At 42.7% G+C, this 23,998-nt stretch overlaps 1 protein-coding gene across 12 annotated transcripts in view; it reads left to right on the top strand.

The window, feature by feature from the left end:
- The window catches only part of magi1b (membrane associated guanylate kinase, WW and PDZ domain containing 1b), a 457,254-nt gene that overhangs the window by 346,494 nt on the left and 86,762 nt on the right, over positions 1–23,998 (top strand). For 9 of the 12 annotated variants that reach the window (XM_078543663.1, XM_078543661.1, XM_078543662.1 and 6 more), the window contains 3 exons: positions 2,516–2,714; positions 6,958–7,040; positions 8,627–8,662. In XM_078543663.1, the coding sequence (XP_078399789.1) occupies positions 2,516–2,714; positions 6,958–7,040; positions 8,627–8,662 (318 nt within the window). The remainder of the gene's footprint in view (positions 1–2,515; positions 2,715–6,957; positions 7,041–8,626; positions 8,663–23,998) is intronic. The other 3 variants (XM_078543669.1, XM_078543664.1, XM_078543670.1) reach the window with 1 other exon arrangement.

Genomic DNA, 23,998 nt, shown 5'->3' with positions numbered 1-23,998 from the left:
AAGGTTTATCAATCATTTATTTTATTGTTTCTGAACCTGTGTGCAGAATAGCTACTGTATTTGTGTACATATTGACAGACACTGCATTTTAAAGTTATTCACTGTAACATGAAGTGCTTTGAGATACTTCTAAAAGGTGGTAAACTGTTACATCAATACAAATCTCTTTTTTTCAATGATATGTAAAGGTCTGCATCCCTGATTGTTTAATATTTCATAAACATTTTTAATTGTCAAGACTGTCAGTACATCACAGAATTATTTAGCAGTAAAACTGCATTGCAGCACACCATGTGCTCTTTCTACAAAATGAAGTAATCAATTGTGTATATATGTAAATGAGGAAATCTGCTGCCAATACTGTTGGCCAAGCTAAAGAGTACATAGGCAATTAAACTGATCTCTTTGTAAATAAGATGAGAATCATGACATTGTTTTTTTTAAATAGAAAACATTGCAATATAAGCTTTTATTCGAGTCCCATGTCATGCATTTTCCTGTGGGAATTGTTTTTCAAAATGATGGTCTAGGTACTTTAGATTGTGTTAAACAGGAGGGAGGGTATTTGTCCAGATTAATCTGTGTTGCGTTGAATAATTTCTATGATGTCTTATTTAACCTCAGACCCTTCCATGAAATTTAATTAGGGGATGCACATGAGTTATTGAATACCACGTAATCGTCAATCACTGGACAAAATGGCGGCCTCTGGTGAATGTCATGGAAAATGTAACTCACTGAAAAATCTTTACCTCTGATGAGATAATGGATCAATTTTAATTTCAGAGCTTATTTTGTGAACTAACTATCAAACTCTTGGGGCAGAATTTAGCCCTCGATGGGCGGGCGAGTCCCACCGGCTTGGCGGCGGGCAGGCAGCCAAACTCTGCCGCTGAAACGGGCCCCGCCGCCATTTTGAGTGAGCGGGCCAATTAAGGCCCGCCCAGCAGGCTGCCCGACGGGAAGCGCTATGCACTTCCTGTGCGGGGGGAGGGATTCCCCAACTGTCAGAGTGCATTCTTTCGCTCACTGCTGCCTGAGACTAAGTGCTGTCTCAGGGAGAGCGCTGAAAGTTTAATAAACCTAAAATATAGCAAAATAAAAAAATTATTAACATGTCCCCCTCATGTGACAATGTCACACGAGATAGGACATGTTAATGAATATTACATAAAGTTTATTAAAGTTTTTAAAGACAGACATGAAACCTCATCCCGCCGGTGGATGAGGTTACATGTTTTTTCAGAAGCCCGCTGGGGCTCCTGGCCTGCTCACCAGCCTTAAGGTTGGACGGGCAGGGCCTTTAATTAGCTTAATTATCCTGTCAATGGCCTCAATTAGCCATTGACAGGTCGGCGGGCTGACAGCTGATTTCGCCATCCGCCCGCCTTCCTGAATATTTAAATGACGCGGGATGATGTTGGGGATTCCTCCTGACGTCATCCCGCGTCAGCGAGTGGGCCCCACCCCCAACTCACCGACAGAAAAATTCTGGCTTTGATTTATTTAGTGGGCTGAATTTTATGGTCAGCGGCGAAGCAGTGGCTCGTGCCACTGACCTTGATGAGAGCTGCCTACAAAGATCTAGCCATCTCTGTGGCATGGATTTTCCTTTATCCAATGTCAGTTTATTTCTGGCCCCAAACAAGGAAATCTCCAGGTGCCCAGCAACAGTGATGTCATCAAGAAGGATAAGCAGCAACTCACATTGAAGTATTCTCAAAGACAGCAAACCAGGACGTAAAAGCCACTGAATCCCTTTGCTTTTAACTTCTTAAAATTTTTACTGATATCAAAATAAACGAATAGGACATTTACATCGGACTTAAGGTAAAAGGTAAAATGTCATAAACAAGCTGAAAATAATTTATTTTAAAAATGCGGAATAATTTATCACAATGGAGAAATTTGATATTCAACAAATATAAAATTACTCCTTCAGGTTCAGTGAGGCTGTTTAGCAACAATTAAGAACTTAGTGTGCCATGAAAAACCTTCATTCAATAAAGTGTAACAGTTTCAACGATTTTTACAGCAAGACAAATAGCATAATGTGAAAGTTCTTGTCAGTTCAATGATTTCCAGTTGAGTGCAGTCTTGGGGTCCTCAACAATGCACTCTCTGGAGAAGCATAGAATCACTGACAGCAGCCTCTGCGTTTTCCTCATTTATCTACGCAAATTTCAGAAGTTGCTGTCAGTTCAAAGGAGGGATAGTGAGGGCTGACAATTTTGCCATCATTTACTAGCTCAAAATCTGAAACAATGCATCGAAGTGATTATCTGGTCGTGAGTCTGTTAACTCATTTGAATGGAAATGGAAAAAATGTTGTCGGCAAATTCAATGATATCAGCTTTGTTCATAGATGCCATTTTGAATATGTATTCTTTTCACTGCTTTGCACTTGAAAATTAACCATTTATTGTGTTCTAGTCTGCTGAATTACTAACAGCACAGTCGCATAACCCTCAAATACTTTAGTACTGCTGGTTAATGTGCTGCTGGTTGTTTTTAGATTCCAGTGAACAAGACGAACAAAACACGCACGCCCCCAAAGAAGTGGCACCTCAGTACAACAACCTCAATAGCTCCAATTGCACAGAGCTGCCTCAGCAACCAGTACAGAACTCTGATCCCGCAACAGACAACCTTGGCCCTTTGCCTGAGAACTTGGAAATGGCATTTACTGAAAATGGGGAAGTCTACTTTATTGAGTGAGTTTTTTTTTATTGGAACTTTATTTAGTACTTTCGCTATGTGTGAGCCATAAACCTATGAAGGATTATAAATTTTATTCATTGAAGATTAACACGCTTTTTTAAATAACTTGGGGGGGGGGGAAACTAAGCACATTTGCATTGGTAACTAAATGATTTATCAATTGTTATATTTTCAATGTGGTGGTATAGCTGGCATAAGAATGCTTATGTTTCAAAGATCTAAATTGTTGCCTATTATGCTGTCAACACTGGTGGTGGTATGTCACAGGTTTTTATCCAGAACTTTCCGCGGAGTGGGTTCCTGGCCTTGACCATTATTTCAGTAGGGATTGGGGTCATTGTCAAGACCTGCCAGTTTGGGAAAATTTCAAGTGATGTAGCACCAATATTTTTCCATACACGTTCTTATGCCATAAGATCAGCAGGCGCCAGGAAACAGAACAGCTCAACAACAATAACTTGCATTTATAAATCGTTTTCAATGTAGTAAAATGGCCAAGGTACTTCACAGGAGTATTATCACACAATATAATTCAATGATTCTATGAAACTTTGATGCTGGAGATATGAGGACAGGTGACAAAAAGTTTGGCTAAAGAGTTAGGTTTTAAAGGAACAACTTAAGGAAGGAGAGCCAGAAAAGTTTAGGATGGGAATTCCAAAGCTTTAGCTGAAGGCACAGCCCCAATGATGGGACAAAGGAAAGTGGGAATGCAAAAGCTAGAATTGGAGGAATGCAAAGTTCTTGGCTGGAGGAGATGACAGAGATCAGGAGAAGTGAGGTCATAGAGGGATTTAAATTTGAGACATTGCTGGACCGTGGGCCAATGCAGGACAGCGAGCATGGAAGTGATCTATGAATAGAGCACGAAGCAAGATTATCTTAAAGAAATCAGAAGTTTAAAAAAAAAGGGACATTATCATAAACTGGTTAGTTTGATCCAACTGTCTTTTCAATTCTGTTTAAGTGGTTAGCAGCAGAATTTCCCTCCAATCTCAACTGTTTGTGTGAGTATAGAGCACTCATTCCATTTTTTTTCACCACTATCTCCTTGCTTTATCTGGATAGATTCCTAGCTTTCCCGCTGTTCAGTCATTATTATTCCAATTACTTCACAATTCTGTTCAGTTTAAATGAAACTGAAAAAGTTTGGCTCAGTGGTAGCAATCTTCTCTGAATCAGAAGACTGTGGGTTCATAAGAACATAAGAAATAGGAGCAGGAGAAGACCATACAGCTTGTCAAGACTGCTCCACCATTCAGTACAACCATGGCTGATCTTGGGCTTCAACTCCACTTTCCCACCAACTGCCCATATCCCTTGATTCCTGAAAGACCAAAAATCTGCCTATCTCAGCCTTAAATATATTCATTGATGGCGGACCCACACCTCTCTGGGATAGAGAGTTCCAAAGTTTCACAACACTTTGAATGAAGAAATTTCTCCTCCTCTGTACTAAGTGATTGGCCCCCTTATGCTGAGACTGTGCCCCTGTGTTCTAGATTCCCCTGTCAGGGGAAACAATGTGTCAGTCTCTACCCTGTCAACCCCTTACATAATCTTGCATGTTTCAATGAGATTACCTCTCATTCTACACTCCAGAGAATATAAACCCAATTTACTCGGCGCCTCAACATAGGACAACCCACTCATCCAGGACCAATCTAGTAAACCTTCACTGGACTGCCTCCAATTTAAGTATATCCTTTCTTAAATATGGAGACCAAAATTGTACCAAAGCAGTATTCCAGCTCACCAGTTGTCTCAACAGAGGCCTGTACAGTTGCAACAAGATTTGTTTATTCTTGTACTTGTGATGAAACTCAAAGACTTACCTCCTTTAGTTCGTAGGTCAGGAACTTAGTTCTCGACGAACCTCACATCTCCCACGCCTACGCCGGCCGGGAAATGGCCACACATGCACAGTTCAGGTTTTTTTTTTATGCTCTTCAGGCCGAAGGCCGGCCCTGCGGACCCGCACAGCGGAAAAGAAACAGATGACCTGATACAGAACGCCATCGTAATGAGCGTGACCCAAAGATCAGGACACGGGAAGGGGACAGGGAGAAGGACCCAAACCAGGGAGGGGGACAGAGAGAGGCCCCAAAAAGGTAGTCCCAGTTAAGAGATGAAGACAGGGGACAGGAATAGGTCCTGTTAAATTAAAAGAAAGGAGCAAAGAAATAGGCTCTAAATTAAAGAAAGAACTGCAAGGAGTAGACTTTAAGTGAAGCGGGCACGAGAGCAGCCCTGAAGATCTGTGAAGGCAGCCAAGGGTTGGTGACTCTGTGATGCAGGCCGTTGGTGCAAAGGCGTCCCTTTGGAGCAGTGGTACAAGCCGAAGATCTGAAATTGTGCATGGAAGATGAAGCTCGAGTGTACTTGGCAATCCAGGGGAAATTAATCTTGGAAGGTGAAATTCAAACCCTACGAGGTGGGATTTTGTTGAAGCCATTGAAGTGCGGGCAAATTTTGGAGAGAATTCCAAGGCAAGATCTTCAGATGTGGAATTGGAAACCCTTGTGAGAAGAACAAAATTTCAGTGAGATTGATTGGCTCACAGTGTGACAAACATCTGGGTAGGTTGTTGAGAAATCCATGGAATCTGGTTTGGTTACATCTGTCATCTATTGTGTGGTGTGTCTGGCCTCAGTACACCTGTTAATTCACGTGTACTTCATACTTGCCCTGAATGTTAGAATATGAGATAGATACTGTAAATTGTTTTAGCTTTCTGAACTTATAATAAAGTTTATTTATGTTTGTTCAAAACCCGTGCAAGTATCTACTTTAAACAAAACGTAATTGATTCCTAACCGGATGTACCCCCACATTCCCTATGCCGGGAACCGTTAACCAAATTTACCAAACAAGTGAAGAAATTACCAACAGGATTCCACTTTCTGTTGCTTTTACTTTAACATGACTCGTCACTAACACAAGTTAAATATGAATTAACAGCCAAATGATACTTAAAATAGAAAAGGTAAATTTCACTTTAAATAATTGATACAACAAAGATACGTCTTACACAACCACAAGCATTTCCCTTCAGCTCGTCTGGCATTGCGTAGCTACATAATTCCACAGTATGCTGTTCTTTATTCATGCAGGGTAGGTCAGGAGTCCTATCCGACAGCGGCTTTCACCCCCGAGTTTCATGGGTACAATTACCATCAGCAAGGCACACTTCTATGAACCCTGTCTCCCTTGGGTCACAACAGTCCTGATGGTGCAGCTTTCTAGAATTCCTTTTCAACCAGCTAATCAATAATACTCTGGTTCACAGTTTGGCCACTTCAGGGAAAACACCAAACTCTTTTGCATCTCTGAGCCATTCGCACAGTTTTTCAGGTTTTAAACCTTTTTTTTAGCCAGCTCATGCATTGTCCCCAAGAGCTCCTGTCTCCGTTTCTGCCAAACAGACCTCTTCCTGAGAGTGATTTTCTGCTTCTCTTCATAAGAATTCTTTGTATTCCTCTTTCTGCTTTCTCTTTGTGTCTGCATCTGAGCCTTCACCTTCCAGCTCCACTGCTTGTAGCTCTCCTTTGTGTCTGCAGCTCTCCTTTGTGTCTGCCAGCCACATAGCTTCTTTCCTAATTTCCTTCCTATTGGTGCTGCTTCTAGGTCAAGGGTCGCCAGGTCACTTGGGCCAGTATTTCTTATTAACCAAGAAAATTACAATTGATCCATTTATAATTGATACAAACTGTTAAAAGTTCTTTTCAAACATGCTTAAAAACAATTGCAGATTCCACAGACCTTATAAAAGAAATTACAAATGTTTTTTTACGGTACTGCTTTCAGGTCAAAGGTCGTCACCAAATGTCAGTGATTCGAAATAACTGTATTAAAAGTTCCCAATGTTTGTTTGCTTTTGTAAGATTGATATAATTGTACAACCAGAGGCATTTCAGTTAATTGGCCTGGGATTGAACATTGCTCCTTAAGAGTAGTTTCCATTCAAGCTCTGTTGTTCAGAGGATGTTGCTTAAATTATTTTGTCCTTTTGTAGTGTAGAATTTGCAGTATGGTGTACCATTTACCATTGTATTTTGCATTCTTTAAATTTGCCTAGTTTAAAAGACCAATAAAATCACCGGCGGCACTATTTTGAAAAATAATATTCTACAGTAGTTGGTGGTTGTTGGCACAGATTTTGATATTGTAACTAAAGCTTTCAAAATGTGCTGGATAATGTGTGTGGATACTTAAGTATGTTATCTTACTTCACAGCCACAATACTAAGACCACATCATGGCTTGACCCAAGGTGCCTGAGCAAGCAGCCAAAACCACTAGAAGAATGTGAAGATGATGGTAAGTGTGTGAAGTGTGCCTATTCTTGCAGCTTAACAGCATTCACTTTATTCCTCAGAAAGGTTTACATGTTACAACAAAGCACGGTTTATTTGCTGACAGAAATATGCTGTAAAGTGCCTTTTCTTCCACTCATAATTAGCTGTTCTAAGGCATCAACGACTTCACTTTAACTACTAAATGGAATGTCACTCCAAGTTACAGATTTTAGTGACTGAGTGGGTTGTGTACCTTCAGTTTTAAAGATCGCTTTGCAGTCCAAGAGTTTCATTGCAATGTTTATTTATACTGCTGTTTGTCAAGATATTTGGTACTATTAACCTATTCACCATTCCAAAGCCAGTCTGCGTTCTTAGAAAAAAAATAAATGTAAATTAATGTGAAAGTCTCGCAAGTTCCTGCGCCTACTATAACAAAATAATTTGGAACTTGATCATTTATAGGTGATTACTGTGCTACTCAAATTGACTTTAAAAAATCTCTAATTCTGCTGAAACTATTGACCTTGTTTACATGCCAACCTAGGTTTAGTTGGTAGCACTCTTGCTTCTGAGTCAAAAGATTGTGGGTTCAAGTTCCACTCCAGGGACTTAAGCACAAAAATCTAGGCTGACACTGCAATGCAGTACTGAGGGAGTGCTGCAATGCCACAGATGCCGTCTTTAGGATGAGAAGTTAAACCTTGGACGTGGCTACCCTCTATCGTGGATAGAAAATATCACATGGCACTATTTTGTAGAAGATTGGGAGTTCCCCCAATGTCCTGGCCAATATTTAACCCTCAGTCAGCATCACAAAAACAGATTATCTGGTCATTATCACTGGCTGTTTGTGGGACCTTGCTGTGCACAATTGGCTGCCATGTTTCCTACATTTTGAACAGCGGTCACTGTTGTAAATACTTCATTGGCTGCATACTTCTTTGAGACTTCCTGAAATCATGAACGGTGCATATAAATGCAATTCTTTTCTTTAGAAAGTTAGTTTTAATTTGATCTTTAATTTAGTTACTGCCCGAGTAACTTAATGACTTTGGAAATGGAACAGCATGAATATATATAAAGCATCTTGGTTGTATTCTCTGTTAGGCCTTTTCTTTTAGAATTCCTTTCTTAGATTATATGTGTAGTTCATTAATTTTAAAGCTACAGTATCCTTATTGCTCTTTCCATTTGGTAATTCGCCCTCATTTGCAAAACTCATCTTAATTCTGGAGGTCTTTTGTGTTTGATTACATAAGTAAAAGAAAAAGTAGTAACTTTTTAAAAAATTGATGCCAACTACATATTATTGAAAGATTAGTACAATGATAAATGGTGTTTGTATATTGCACTTCCTTAAGCCATTTGAACAGGGCAACCAGAAATGGACACAGCAACTTTAATGGTGTGGAATGCTGGACATTCTTTAGAAAATCTGGGATTTTGGGGATTGCTTTTGTGTTTCCCTGTTTGTTTTCTTAATTGCGTGGGTGGGGCTACTGCTATTGGGAATGGGTCTCTGCTTGTTGGTATAACTTTGATTTGAGCTAAATTCTTTTCTGTTGCTTTCTTCTGTCCTTGTTTGGTGCACTTGCCTTGGAGAAGAAGGGGTACACACAGAGGAACTGGACAGTGAAATAGGTAACTCACCATATAACATGGCGTGCAGTAACTCATATTTCAACAAATATTCAGAAAGCTCTTAAGGCCAGGATTTTATGGCCCTGCCACGGCGTGTCTCCCCAAGGCGAATGCGGCAAGTCATTTAAATCTCCATTCGCTTCAGCGGGACCGTAATATCCCGCCAGGCAGGAAGGGCAGTAAAATCCTGGCCTAAGATTTTTTTCTCTGTTTTAAGTACTATTGTGATGAAAAAGGTTCAGTGTTGTTGTTAGTTGACTCAATGTTTGTATATAACTAGAAGCTCAGTGCTTTAATGCGAAGCAATCTCAATATGTAATTTTAGACCCATCTGACATCCTGTAATCGATGGATATTGATTGGAAAAGTTACAGATTGCAACTATGTGGTTACTGTGGTTGATGAGATAAGTCTAAGGGTATGACATCAAATTTCTCAAAAGTAAAAGGCCAGCATCAACAATGAATAATTCATTGGTTTGAAGTGTGTTTGTGTGTTTGTATGTGTGTGTGAGAGAGAGAACATATATTCAGAACCAGGGAAATAGACACTTTGGAATAAAACAAGAGAATGCTGGAAATAATCGGCAGGTCAGACAGCATCTGTGAAGAGAGAGACAGAGTTAACATTTTGGGTCAATGAACCGAACTGGAAAACGTTAGCGATTGAACAGATTTTAAGCAAGTACAGTCTGCAGATGCTGGCTTGGTGAGCTCTACAGGAGCTGCATTCAGCTAGGGTTGTACCAAGCTGAGTTGAGAAGTTCATTACCATCTAAATTATGAAAGCCTTCAAGATGCTGTTCAGACAAATGTGTCACTCCAGGCAATGTAGTATAGTAATTAATGAGATGAAAAACATAGATTGGTGTAGCTAAAAAGCAAATTCTTATGAATATTTAGAGCAAAGGATCCTTTTTTGTTTCCATAATGTATTGAAATTAGTACGCTCTCAAGTTACTTTTTCTATTTCTGTTTTATATAATACTAATGGGTGCAGCATATTTACATCCATTTGCTTTTTTTTCTTAAGTGTGTGAACAGGTGGCAAGAGTAAGTTTTCAAGCCTCCTGTCTTTTTAAACCATCTTGGTGAAGGCTTCACACAATTAAAATCTTTTTCCTATGCCTCATATAAATGGCAGAATTTTATACTCCCCCAACGGCAGGTTTGCAGGCGGGGGACCTGTAAAATTCCCCGAGTGGCCTTCCTGCTGTTCTCCTGCCTGCTCCCAATCTATCTGTAAATTCACGGAGGTCGGTGAGGCCTACGGCAACCCATCCACCTTCACCCATATTCCCATTTTGAGGCCTTTAAGTGGCCAATTATTATTGCCCACTTAAGGGCCACTTTCCACCCGATGCAATTTTTTGGCTGGCAGGAGGAGTTCATTGATGGGTGGGGGTGAAAGGCCAGCAGATCACCCTGCTTAGGCCTTGGGTGTGAAAGGGGGATGCACCTCCATCACTGCCTCCTTTGCAGATTAGGTGTCCCCATCCCCAAGATGTGCTTCCCCCAAGCCCTTGCCATCAATACCAACACCCCACTCCGTCCACCCCACCCACCCCCCACCCCCAGGCTTACCATCCCATCCATGCTGCAAAACCTTGCACCCACCTGGCCCTGTGGGCTTTTGCACTGAGATCACAGCAGTGGGCACACTGGTAGCGCTGCTGGGACTACAGAATTTCCAACCAATCAGATGGCCGGTAGCTTTCTGAGGCGGGACTTTCACCCGAGTGAGGGACAGATGTTGTGCCTCCAGCCAATTAATGCTCTCAGAACATTAAATTGCTGCGGAGCATCCGGCTTCAGCAAGAACTCAGGTGGCTAGGTGAGAAACCCTGCCATCCATAAAATCCTGCCCCAAAACACATTAAGATTGAATCTTTGGTTCCATATCATAATGCCAAGAGAGGGAGTGACTCACAAATGAAAAGGAGATTGGGCATTGCTTTTTTAAAAATTTGACCTCTAAACAGGGAATAGAATCAATTCCTGTCTTAATGCTTGTGTAATAGCTCGATTCCAACTGGTTTCCCCCCCCTCCCTGCCCCCCGACTCCCTGAACCTTAAGCTACCTACCTCTGAGTGGTTGCAAAGGTAAAGGGGAAAGAGCTGGATAGATATGAGTACAAACCCTGCTCTGTGCTTGCTTCAGGTAGAAATGCAGTTTGACATGTATATGTGTATATTTGTATACACACATACATATATTTTATATACACTTAGAATGTAATTATTTCAAATATTTATTCCATGCCCGAGTATTTAAAACTGATAAACTAATTATAGGTCATGACCAGTGCCTGATGATAGATAAATAGGGGAATTAAATTTGGGGACTTGGCAGGCACAGAATTATCCAGAGATTATACCCATCTGAATAACACAAAAGGAATGTGTTCCTTTGCTTATTTTCTGTTAAAAATCATGGATATAAATATAAGTCAATGTCAAATTATTAGAACTAAAAATAAGATGAATGTGAGGCAGAATATTGAGGATTAAGGTTATATGGCAAATAATTACTAAAGATGTAATGTTCTTTGGAAGCAGCTGCAAATTATTATTTCTGTTTTTATGGCTGCAGGGACCATTTCAAACAATTGGCCTTGATCCCATGTTCTCTGGTGGAGGGCTGATTGCCAGAGGAATATAGTGTTTAACCACATGATTATTTTTCTGACAGATGATGCAGGGAAGACATCTTAAACAATGTGCAATGTTCTGAAAAGTAATTACATTAAAATTATATTTTGTAGTCTGATGCAACTCACTTTCTTCAGAACTTATGTGCACCACCATTTAATAATGCAAGGTGTTTTTAGGAGATGTCTTTTTAATAAGGCTAGGTAGTACAGTAAGGTAATATAACTGCCTTATGACCTCTGAACCTTGGGTTTAGATCAAATCCAAACTGAGGGAAGGAAAACCCCTTTCTCCCTCCCTCTCTACTGGATTAGAATTAGCAGTGCTGCCTATGGTGCAAAGCCGATGCAAATTTGGCACCGTACTGGCAATTTCACTCAGAAGTCACAATGATGCTGATGTGAAAATAGGAAGTTGTGCTACAATACAATAAGTATGCAGTTAGGAGGTTGTTGTTGAGGCACATTTTTGGATTGAAAGTGATTTTGACTGGACGTTACCCAAACTGCAGCTGCATGACACTGATATGGAAGATGTTCAGTATCCCGGCAATAACATCCTTCACCATCATGAACACAAAAGATTGCCCAAAAAAGGATTTGTGAAATCCTGATTGGTTGATATGGGAATTTTACTGCTTTAAGATGTCCCCTGAGTGCACAAATTAGCAAGAAAATGTCAAATGCTGCAGGGTGATCTTTTGGAGTGGGGAGGTCAGGATTACCAGAGCAGATACCAGGTTTTAATACACATACAGCAAGTGAATTGCATGACATGGTAAAGTAAAAAATAGAAAATGCCGATCACGTCAAGGGCCTTTGACACAATTTTCAAGTTTGACCTATTTTTGTTTAAATATAGGCCACTGCAGCTTCCCTGGGAAGAAACCTAGAATATTCTTCCGAGGTGGGGGGAAAAAAAAGCTCCTCTTTCAGGCTGACGTCTGGGTGAGGATCTGTGTGCAAAGATCTGGTCACATGTCTTTTATTCAGTCTTCTTATTTATTTCAAATGTGGCAATTAGATATTTTAGATTACTGTTATTTTGGAAAATATTATCATAATTATTGATTCATTCCGTTTCTTTCAGTACTTGCTTGAGAGCAAGTATAGAGGAATTCCAGTCACACTGCATGTTTTTGTAGTAACACAGAATAATGACGAATTGACAATCCTTTGCACTTTTTACAGTCATCTTCAGAGGACTTTTAAATAGCACATATACATAAATTAATAGTTTTCTTTATATAAAATTCAGAAGTGCATTTTCGAATGTACATCAATGCACTGATGCAGTGACCTGTGTTATGTCCGTTTTGATGCTGAACAGCCACCCATGTTAGATTGAGCCTTTGGCTTAGGGGAAGCATGGATTTGAGCTCTACCCTAAGCAGTTCCAGCAAGTGGAAACTGGCACTCCAACTCTGAATTCTAACAAGATACTCATATCTGGTGGATGTGGTTGTCCTCTCCGTCACAGAATGGGTCGTGGGTGCCCCCAAACCCTCCTGTCTCAACACCCTTATCAGCAGGTATAAGATGGCCATAGCATGAAGCATTCGTGTTTACGGCCTGTCAGAGTGTCAGTCAGCCCTTGAATCCTTCAACTACTTGATTAGTTCTCTGAACATATTAAAACAAAAAAAGGAGCAATCACATTGCTGGGAGTGTACTATAGGCCCCCAAACAGTCAGAGAGAGAAATAGAAGAGCAGATATGTAGGCAAATTTCAGAGAAGCATAAAAATAATAGGGTAGTAATAGTGGGGGAGTTCAACTGGGTTAGTCATAGTGTGATAGGTTTAGATGGAGCGGAATTCTTAAAATGCATCCAGGAGAACTTTTTAAGCCAGTACGTAGAAGGTCCTACAAGAGAGGGGAAGGTCCTGGACTTAATTTTAGGGAATGAAGCCGGGCAAGTGGTAGAGGTATCAGTGGGGATGCATTTTGCAGATGATGATCATAACTCCATTAGATTCAAGGTTGTTACGGAAAAGGACAAGGATGGGCCAGAAATCAGAATTCTAAATTGGGGGAAGGCCGATTTTAATAAGATCATATATGATATGGCCAGAGTGGACTGGGAGCAGTTACTTTTAGGTAAATCTGTGTCAGAGCAGTGGGACTTATTCAAGAAGGAAACAGGAAAGGTACAGGGCCAACATATTCCAGTAAAGACAAAGGGTGGGATCAACAAATCCAGGGAACCCTGGGTGTTGAGGGATATACAGGATTGGATAAAGAGAAAAAGGGAGGCTTATGCCAGATACTGAGGGCTCAAAACAATGGAAGCCCTAGAGGAGTATAGAATGTGTAGGGGGGGATCTTAAAAAGGAAATTGGGAGAGCAAAAAGGGGTATGAAAAACATTGGCGGGCAAAATAAAGGAAAGTCCAAAGTTATTTTACAAATACATTAAGAGTAAGGGGATAACTAGGGAAAGAGTAGGGCCCATTAAGGGCCATAGTGGTAATTTGTGTGTGGAGCCGGAAGACATAGGTAGGGTTCTAAATGAATACTTTCTGTCAGTGTTCAAAAGTGAGAGGGACGATGTGGGTATGGAAAGCAGGCAGAAGGACTGTGATTTAATTGAAGAAATTAGCATAGAACGGGAGGAGGTTCTAAGTGGTCTGGCAGACTTAAAAGTAGATAAATCTCCAGGCCTGGATAAAATGTATCCCAGGCTGTTGAATGAGGCAAGGGAGGAGATAGCAGGGCCGCTGGCAATAATTTTCAATACCTCTCTAGCCACAGGAGAGGTGCCAGAGGACTGGAGGACAGCCAATGTGGTACTGTTGTTCAAGAAGGGAGGAAGGATAAACCAAGGAACTACAGGCCAATCAGTCTAACCTCAGTGGTGGGGAAACTATTGGAAGCAATTCTGAGGGACAGAATTAATCTACATTTGGAGAGGCAGGGATTAATCAAGGACAATCAGCATGGTTTTGTTAAGGAGAGGTCATGTCTGACCAATTTGATTGAATTTTTCGAAGAGGTGGCCAGGTTTGTAGATGAGGGCAATGCATTTGACGTAGTCTACGGGGACTGCAGCAAGGCTTTTGATAAGGTCCTGCATGGGAGACTGATAACGAAGGTATTAGCCCATGGGATCCAAGGCAATTTGGCAAATTGGTCCAGAATTGGCTGAGTGGCAGGAAGCAGAGGGTGATGGTCGAGGGGTGTTTTTGTGACTGGATGCCTGTTTCCATTGGGGTTCCACAGGGATCGGTGCTGGGTCCCTTGCTGTTTGTGGTATATATAAAAGATTTAGACTTGAATGTACGAGGGTTGATCAGTAAGTTCAACGATGAAATTGGTGGGGTGGTAAATAGTGAGGAGGATAGCCTTAGATTACAGGAGGATATAGACGGGCTAGTCAGATGGGCTGATTAGTGGCAAATGGAATTTAATCCGGATAAGTGTGAGGTGATGCACTTGGGCAGGACAAACAAGGCAGGGGAATACATGATGAATGGTTGGACCCTGGGAAGTACCGAGGATCAGAGGGACCTTGGTGTACATGTCCACCGGTCCCTTAAGGTAGCAGGACAGGTAGATAAGGTGGTTAAGAATGCATATGGGATACTTGCCTTTATTAGCCGAGGCATAGAATATAAGAGTGGGGAGGTTGTGCCAGAATTGTATAAAATGCTGGTTAGGCCACAGCTAATGTATTGCGTGCAGTTCTGGAATCTGCATTATAGGAAGAATGTGATTGCACTAGAGAGAGTGCAGAGGAGATTTACCAGGATGTTGCTTGGGCTGGAGAGTTTTAGTTATGAGGAGAAATTGGATAGACTGGGGTTATTTTCCTTGGAGCAGAGGAGATTGAGGGGGGACATGATTGAGGTGTATAAAATTATGAGGGGCATAGATAGAGTTGACAAGAAGGAACTTTTCCCCTTGGTGAAGGGATCAATAACCAGGGGGCATAGATTTAAGGTAAGGGGCAGGAGGTTTAGAGGGGATGTGAGGAAGAATTTTTTCACCCAGAGGGTGGTGGGGATCTGGAACTCACTGCCTGAAAGGGTGGTAGAGGCAGAAACTCTTATAACATTTGGAAGTGCGCTTGCGATGCCATGGCATACAAGGCTAAGGGCCTAGTGCTGGAAAATGGGAGTAGAATAGTTAGGTACATGTTTGACCAGCGCAGACTCAATGGGCCAAAGAGCTTTTTTCTGTGCTGTAGACCTCTATGACTCTATGACAAAACCCATCTGTTCTGCAGAAAGAAAGCTCACTTTGGTACAGGAAAGAAATCTGTTTTTCATTCTATATTTATACAGGAGCTCACAGATTTTATCTGTACTGCATAATTGTAAACAATAAATGATGCCTTTGCTTTAATGTCCACAGTATCCTTTTCTGTAAACCATTCAGGACTCTCTGGGCGTTTATATTTTCTTCAGCTCTGTTCTTACTTTTGATGTTATTTGTACTTATTTCTGAATTAGTTTTGTCTGCTTAGACAGGAAAAAATAATTTACTGTAAATTATCATTTATTTACTCTATATTATCATTAATTCTTGTTTTTCTACAAATAGATGAAACATGCATCCAATGTGTTCAGCTCTGGGGCTAAAAAGAAATCAGTTGCTTTTATAGAATTTGTTCAGTTCTTTACACTCCTGTCCACTCCACCCCCTGAAACCATGACACCCTGACATCTAGCATTTGCCAGCTAGGGTCATCAGAATATTTTTCACTGGCCCAGGACCAGTGAGAGCAAATGTAGTACTTCACCATTGTTTAAAGTACTGTATACTTAGAAAATCTTTAATTCGCCATCATAATCCATATAAAATTACACTTTGCTTTAAATCGCATGATAATACAAATATATGTCTCAAGGCACTTTAAAACGAATGTTGAATCCAGAGGAAGGAACCTGGTCCCAGAGTTATATATTGAGGAGGGTTTTAAAACTGGAGAGAGATGAAGAGGTTTTGGGACGGAGTCTCGAGATTAGTAACTTTACCATCTGGTGGTCAAGGGAATTGTGGGCAGTGGAGAGGTGAGGATGCACAAAACACCAGTGCCAGAGGAATGCAGTGTTTGAGAGATTATAGGGCCAGAGAGATGCAGGGCAGAATTTTAATTTTCAGACTCACTTTCAGCAGGGGAGGCTGGCAGTGTGCGGGCACCCTAGAAATTTCAGCGGTGTGTTTGGTAGTAGCCTTTTAGTGCAGCCATTGCCTTTGCATCTGACTTCCAGGTTTCCCAATCAATTAGTGCCGGTGAGGATGATGATGACCTATAATGGTGTATTTCAGCCCCAACATTTGAAACGGCCCTGCGAGGGTCAGTGTTGAAGCATTGTGGAAGTCTTATAGTAAAACTAGGAACTTCTTCGATGTAGATTCAATGTGGAAAGTCAGCACTGCGCCTCTGACCTGATGCTGCAGCCTCAGGAGATTCAGTTCCCTGCAGACTGGAGGAAAGTGGCAGTTTCAGAGAGAAAGTAGATGTGGCTGGAGGTTGCTGAAGTGGTTAGCAGCAGGAGTGTGGTGGCTCGCTCCTGGATTCAGTACTGCAAGATGTTTAATGACCAGATCAGGGCAGGAATGATGAGTGCCATGGCACATTGAAGTACAAACCCTCTCATTCTACCCAGACTTCTCCTGCCTATCTATGTACCTCTCTACATCCCCATCAGAGCAGCCAGAATCATTCCGGCAGAGAAGGAGGCCATTTAGCCCATAGTGTTTCCGGTGGCTTTCTGTAGGAGCAACTTCCCTAGTACCACCCCACTGTCTTCTCCCTGCAGCTCTGCTACTTCATCCTTTACAGATAACAATCCAATTTCCGCTTGAATGTCTTGATTGAACCTGCCTCCACCACACTCTCAGGCAGCGCTTTCCAGATACTTGCTGCATGAAGTAGTTTTTCCCCATGTCATCATTGCTTCTTTTGCCAATTACCTTTAATCTGTGCCTTCTGGTTCTCAAACCTTCTACCAATTTTTCCCTATCTACTCTGTCCACACACCTCATGATTTTGAATATATCCATCAAATTTCCTCCCAATTTTCTCTCCTCCAGGGCAAACAGTCCCAATTTATCCTATCTATGTAACTGAAGTTCCTCATGGTTGCTTCCTGGAACCATTCTCCTGAACCTTTTCTGCATTCTCTCTAATGCGTTCGCATTTGCCCTAAAGGACTGGACACAATACTCCAGTTGAGGCCGAACCAGTGTCTCTAGAAGTTTAACATAGCTTCCCTGCTTTTGTACTCTATGCCGCAATTAATGAAGCCTAGGATACTCTCATGCACACATATACCCAGGTCCCTCTGCTCCTGCACCCACTTTACAATTGTACCCTTTGTTTTATATTGTCTCTCCACATTCTTTTTACCAAACTGAATCACTTCACACCTCATCACATTAAACTTCATCTGCCAATTGTCCACCCATTCTACCAACCGTTGTCCCCTTGAAGTTCCACACTATTCTCTTCACAGTTCACAATGCTTTAAAGTTTTGTATCGTCCGCAAACTTTGAAATGGTACCCTGTACACCAGGGTCTAGGTCATTAATATATGTCTGCTTCAGTTTGACCTGTACAAAATGAGTACACACATCTGCTATTCAGATGCATAGTTGTATAGCCATTACTGTGGTAAAAGAGTGGTTTTACACATGGAGGCTGGAATTGACCTGACTGCTCAATAATTCTTAATCTCTATCTTTTCTGTCCTTTCCACGAGCCACAGTAAAAAACAAGCACAATGAACATCCCAGTTAATACCAGGTAGCCAGGGAACAAGGAGATACTGACCAGAGATATAAAGACGAAGGGTCCCAGTGAGGAAAGTAAAGAGACAGAGTGAGATGGGAGACTGGGTACAAACATAATCTCATTCTATGCAGCTTCAAATTTTCTAAGGTGAGAAACAAAACATGGATGGCCTAAATAGTATGAAGGCCTGCAGCAGTGGTTTGGATGAGTTAAAAATTGATGGAACAGTCTGATCCCTGTAATAAGGCTGCTAAAATTAACACTTCATGTTGTGCAGCTCTGCACAAAAATGCTATTTTTGTTGAAAGAAAACTGACTACACATGGGTAAGTCCACACAGGAGTAGAGGAATTAAAATAGCTGAGCAATTGCAGAAAAGGGCAGGATTGGGTTTAGTATGGTTGGTGGGGGTGTTACTCGTTCTTTCTCCTGGTCTTGTTCTCATACAACTGGGCGAGGGGCAGAGCCACATGCCCCAGGGAGTTGTCCATGGGCAGTTGGCTGTTGTTGTGCTTGACGATCAGGTGCAGCATCCACCTGTCTGAGTTGTCCACGACTAAGGACAGCTGCAAGGTGTACTCCCCTTTCATTTGGGGCTCAGGGTCCCACCCTTCACTGAGGTCAGGTACTTCTCATTGCCCAGGCGGATCACCATGTTACAGTGTTGAGCCCGTCACTGAACTTGGCTCAGAGATTGCATACGCTAATAACCGTCACTCACAGGTGAGTAGGGAACCAGTTCTGCTCGATGGAAGACATGTAGAGTCAGATGGTGATGACAGAGAGGAGGAAGGACAGGGAAAGTAATTCGGAGGGAGTGGGGAATCGGCAGAGCACTGACACTGACCCTTTCCTGGGATCGCCTGAGGTCACAGTGTACCTCATGCTCACGTGGGCACATTGATGGCAGCGCCGTTGACAGTCATCCTCATCTCAGAGCAATATCACACCCATCCCTCACACTCACATAAATATTGTCTGCCCATCTTTTCAAAACATTCCAGAGGTCTTTTCTTTCCCTCCTTGCAAAAGGGAACACAGAACCAGAGTCAGAGAACCAGAAGTGAGCATCCAGTCATCATCATCTTGACAACTGCAAAGGAGGTAGTGATAGACATAAGCCAGTTCTTGGCATGCCTCCCCATTGGAGATGGGGGTCTCCCAGATATCTGATGTTAGAACTAAAAATAAAACAGCCACAAGGCATGTAACACTACTCATGTTGACTTGATGTCAGCAGCCACTGAAATGTGATGATCTGCAAAATTATGACTTTGAACCCTTTCACCTTGTCGGTTCTAATGCATGTCTTTCATCTCCCACAGATCCTTCATGCATCACCCAGGAGCTGGTGCTAGAGAAGGATGGTCTCCTTTTGTGATGATGCACTGTCACATGACTCATGCACACTATCCACCAGCTCAGATACATACCTCTCGGTGTGTTAGCCAGAACAGGTTGTCACACAGTGAAACACACAACACAAATGAGCAAGGGCAGATGGTGGAGACAGGGAGAGCAGTGCTGAGTCCCTGTCAGAGGGCACAGGACACTCCAAGCTCTGATCAGCTGGACAGAGATGTTGAGCCATCAATGAAGCGGACCATCCGGAACAGCAACATCAAATGCGTGAGGCTCTGTTAGCTTTTCCAAAGGCACTGCATACCTTTAGAGAAGGATCGGAGGTGTTTGCCTCTAACACAAATGCCATGATGTCCAAAGCCTTCTCATTAAGGTCTATGTCTATGGAAAGAGTGGCTACCCGCATGGAGCATCAAACACAGTGGAATACCGAGTGCATGTTGGCTCTCACCTATAGCCTGTATGTTCAGAACGCTACCCTAAACAGAATTGGGGAAGACCTCTCTGCCATTCAGTGCCTCATTGAAGTGCAGAAAAGTACTCCCCAGCTCTTGGCTTGCAGGATAGAGCAGATGGACTATGAGAGGAAAGATGGAGAAAGCACACATGGAAATGGGAACTCTTCTCAAAACTCTTCCATTACTCCCCCCACCCCCTTGCCATCGTCCCTTAGTCAGAACCCTTATGCTGCCTCCCATCCCAATGGCCGATTCTGCTCCTACACAAAACAGGAGGTGGGGGTTGGGGGGGCAGTCTTTAGTGAGGCCCTCACAAGCTCCAAAACCAAGAGGATGTTGTCCAAGAGCAGCAAAGCAGTCAGAGCAGGAATATGAACAGCCTGTCTCTAGCTCTGCTGAAACCACAGGTGCAGAACCATGTAGACCTGGAAAAGATTTGTATTTGCACAAGGGTATTCATTTAGGTGTTTAGCATTATTAAATTGTTACACTGAGCCAGAAACTTTATTTCAAAGCTCCTTTGACCAACCCCCTCTCCATTTTTGCTTGCCACCTGCCAAGTAACATTTTGTCTTGTGAATAATGGTATAACAGAAGTAGAAAACAAGCGAAGGTTTGTCTATGAGAGGGGTGAAATGTGTGACTGCTTTCTGCTGGGAGCAGGGTGATTTGGGGTGCTGCTACACTAGTGTGCCAGATGACTGCATTTCCTCAGATTAACTGAATATGTTTGAATCACCCCAGGCATCTGTGGCAGCTAATTGTGCGGCTGCAGGATCCCTCACCACATCAGTTGTCTCCTCCTCAAAAGACACAAAGTGTTCAACACCTTCCTTCTCCTTAAGCTCCATTTCTCACTGATGCACAATTTGGTGCAATTACAGCGGGCCCCTATCATTCTGGGACTCCTTGCTTACCGGTCCATACTGAAGGGAGCCCCCACATCTGTCCAGACACCTGCACCACATCTTCGGCATCAAAAATAACTCCCCACTTTCATCTCTTTACTGCAAACCATTTTCTTAAAACCCTCTCCCTTGTCACTTCCAGCATTAAGTGCAAGGAGCTCATGGACCTCCTTGTCACGAAGATTGAGGCGACCCGTTCAGCTGCTTTTGCTGCGTACCTCCCTGCCACTAGCCCATCAGGCCAACCTTCCTTTAAAGTTCCCCCCTCTCCTGCTCCTAAATTTGCATTTTTGTCTAGTTTCTCTCTTCATGTCCTCTCTGAGTTTAACTTGTTCATGAGACCCACCTTCTGCTCCCTCACCCTATTCCTACTAAATTGCTGACCACCCAATTCCCCTTCTGGCCCACATATTATACGATATTGTTAATGTTTTTCTCTTTTCGGTTGTTGTCTCTCTATCTTTAAATCTTTCATCACCCTCTCCTTAAAAAAAAACTTCCTTCAGCCCAGCGTCCTTGCAAACTGTCACCACATCTCCACTTCCTTTCCTCTCCAAAGTCCTTGAATGTGTTGTCACCTCCCAAATCCATGCCCATCTTTCCTGGAACTCCATCTTTGAATCCCTCTAATCAGCTTTCCACCTCTGTCACAGCATTACAATTATGAGGTTTTTAAGATATTTTGGGGCTGTAGCTTTAAATCTATGGTAAATGAAGGGGGTCATGTGACCTGTTCTGTTTGCCTGAAAGTAATTGTTAGAGATCAAAGGAAGGCTTAGATTGTTTTACTGAGAAGAAGGTGCAAGGTATTTACGCTTGGAGACAGTAGCAGCAGTCTGAGTTTACGAGTAGACCCTGAGTCTCCCAAAGTCCCACAATAGCATTTGTAGGCATCTGGTTTTGAACAGTTGTGCTGTGAACTGTAAATTTACTTTTAAGGTGAAAGGGAGTTGGGATCAAAGAAGCTCATTAGCATATCTGCCTGAATGCAAGATTAATGTATTCCATGTTGTCATATGGAAGTCATTTTTGAGATCATGTCATGGGCTTCCCTACAAATCAATGAATATCTCAGACAGACAGAAGTTCTGCATGGTCAACTGAGAGAAGAGGCTACTTGGTTTTGCGATCACCCACAGCCAGCTGTGGGAAGGAGACAGCCTCTAGTCGAAGAGACAGCCGTGTAAGAATTCAGGAGATTCGCCCAGGGTTTGAAGAATCATCGGAACAGGCTTTACTTCTGGTGGTGGATTTGAGAAATGCTCTGAAAATTGAGGGAAGTGCCTGGGGACGGTCACTCCAAGTTACTACTCAGTGGGGAGAATTTTCTCTGCGTTGGGCGGGCTGGGCAGGAGCAGAAGTGGGCTGCCCGCGATCGGCTGCGTGCCGTCATTTTACATGGGCAGGCCAACTAAGGCCCGCCCAGCGTGACACGCACCCAGAAGCGCTCAGCACTCCCTGTGTGGGCTGGGGGAGGAGGGAGAGTAGGGGCCTGCGCTCTTATGCACATGCGCGCGAAAGAGTGCAGAAATCTCCCTGTGGCACGGAGTTGCCTTAGCGAGGTTATTTTCATTAAGAAAACTTCAAAAAAAGAATTGAAAAAATTATTCAGACATGTCCACTCATGTAACAGTGTCACATGAACTGGGACATGTCAATGAATTTTAATAAAAAATTTTATTTGATTTATAAAGCCTTCATGAAACCTCATCCTGCCCATGGATGAGGCTTCATGATAAATGCAAAGGCTGCCTGGGCTTTTCGCCTGCTCGCCAACCTTAAGGTTGGACAGGCAGCCCTGTTAATTGTTTCAATTGGTTGTTAAATAGCCTTAAAAGACCTTTGACAGTTCGGCGAGTGCGCAGCTGACTCCGACGTGCGCCTGCCAAACTGAAGATTGGAATGACATGCGGTGAGGTCAGGATGCATGCCCAACGACACCGCGTGTCATTTTATATGTCGGTGAGCGGGGCCCACCCTCGCACGCCGACCAGAAGATTCAGGCCAGTGAATCAGGGATACAGGAACCTATTGGAAGCTGGGAGCAACTGTGGACTGCTTGTTATAAGGACTATGATTTAGTTGGGAGAGCGATGTGTGATTAGTATAGAGGGGAAACGTTCATCTTTGTAGTTTAAAGTATAAGTTGCCTACAAAAAAATAGTGTTTAGTTACTGGTGCTTTTAGTAAATGTTTTAAAATGTAAAATTTTATTATTCATTTAGCTAGTAACTAGAAGTTTGAATTTCTTTATGGCCAGAATTTTCTGTTCGGCGTGCGGGGACGGGCCCCACACACCGACACGTAAAATGACGTGCGGTGACGTTGGGCTTGCGTCCTGATGTCATTCCGATCTTTCGTTCGCACTGGAGTCGGCTGCGCACCCGCTGAACTGTCAAAGGCCTGTTAAAGCCACTAATAAACTGATCAACCTAATTGTCAGGGCTGCCTGAGCAACCTTAAGGTTGGCGGGCAAGTGAAGAGCCCAGGCGGCCTTTGCTTTTTTCATGAAACCTCAGCCACGGGTGGGATGAGGTTTCATGAAGGGTGTATTAAATTAATAAGTATTTTTTAAACATTTGATAAACAGGTCCCAGCTCATGTGACGCTGTGTAAATGATTTTTTAACTTTTTTTATTTTGATGTTTCAAATTGAATATAATTTCCTTGAGGCAGCTCCGTGCCTCAGGGAGATTTCTGTGCTCTTTCGCGCGCATAGAGCGCAGCACCCAATTCTCCCTCCTCCTCCCCACGCATGCACATGTAGCGCTGAGCGCTACCAGCTGCATGTCACACTGGGCGGGGCTTAATTGGCCCACCCACGTAAAATGGTGGCGTGCAGCCAATCGTAGGCAGCGATCGGCCCCGCGCCTGCTCCCAAACGGCCCGCCCGACAGGGGGAGTATTCTACCCTATCAGTCTCTATGGCGATAGCAAAAATATGAATGCAGCTCTCATGATATCCTGTGTGACTGTGACAAAGGTAAACTACTCCTCCTCATCCTTCTTAACCTGTCTGCAGTCTTTGACACAGTTGACCACGCTCCAATGCCCTTCCACTATCATCCAGCTGGGTTAGACTTCTCTCACCTGGATTCATTCTTCTAATTTTACCTAATCGTAGCCGGAGGATCACTTACCATGGCTTCACTTCCTGCAGCCATGCCATTACCTCTGGTATCCCCCGGGGGTATATCTTTGGCCTCTTCCTGTGAAT

This window comes from Cetorhinus maximus, chromosome 6 (assembly GCF_964194155.1).
Source record: "Cetorhinus maximus chromosome 6, sCetMax3.hap1.1, whole genome shotgun sequence".
Classification (NCBI taxonomy): domain Eukaryota; kingdom Metazoa; phylum Chordata; class Chondrichthyes; order Lamniformes; family Cetorhinidae; genus Cetorhinus; species Cetorhinus maximus.
The sequence above is the reverse complement of the archived record's forward strand: the minus strand, read 5'-3'. Positions and strand labels throughout refer to the sequence as shown.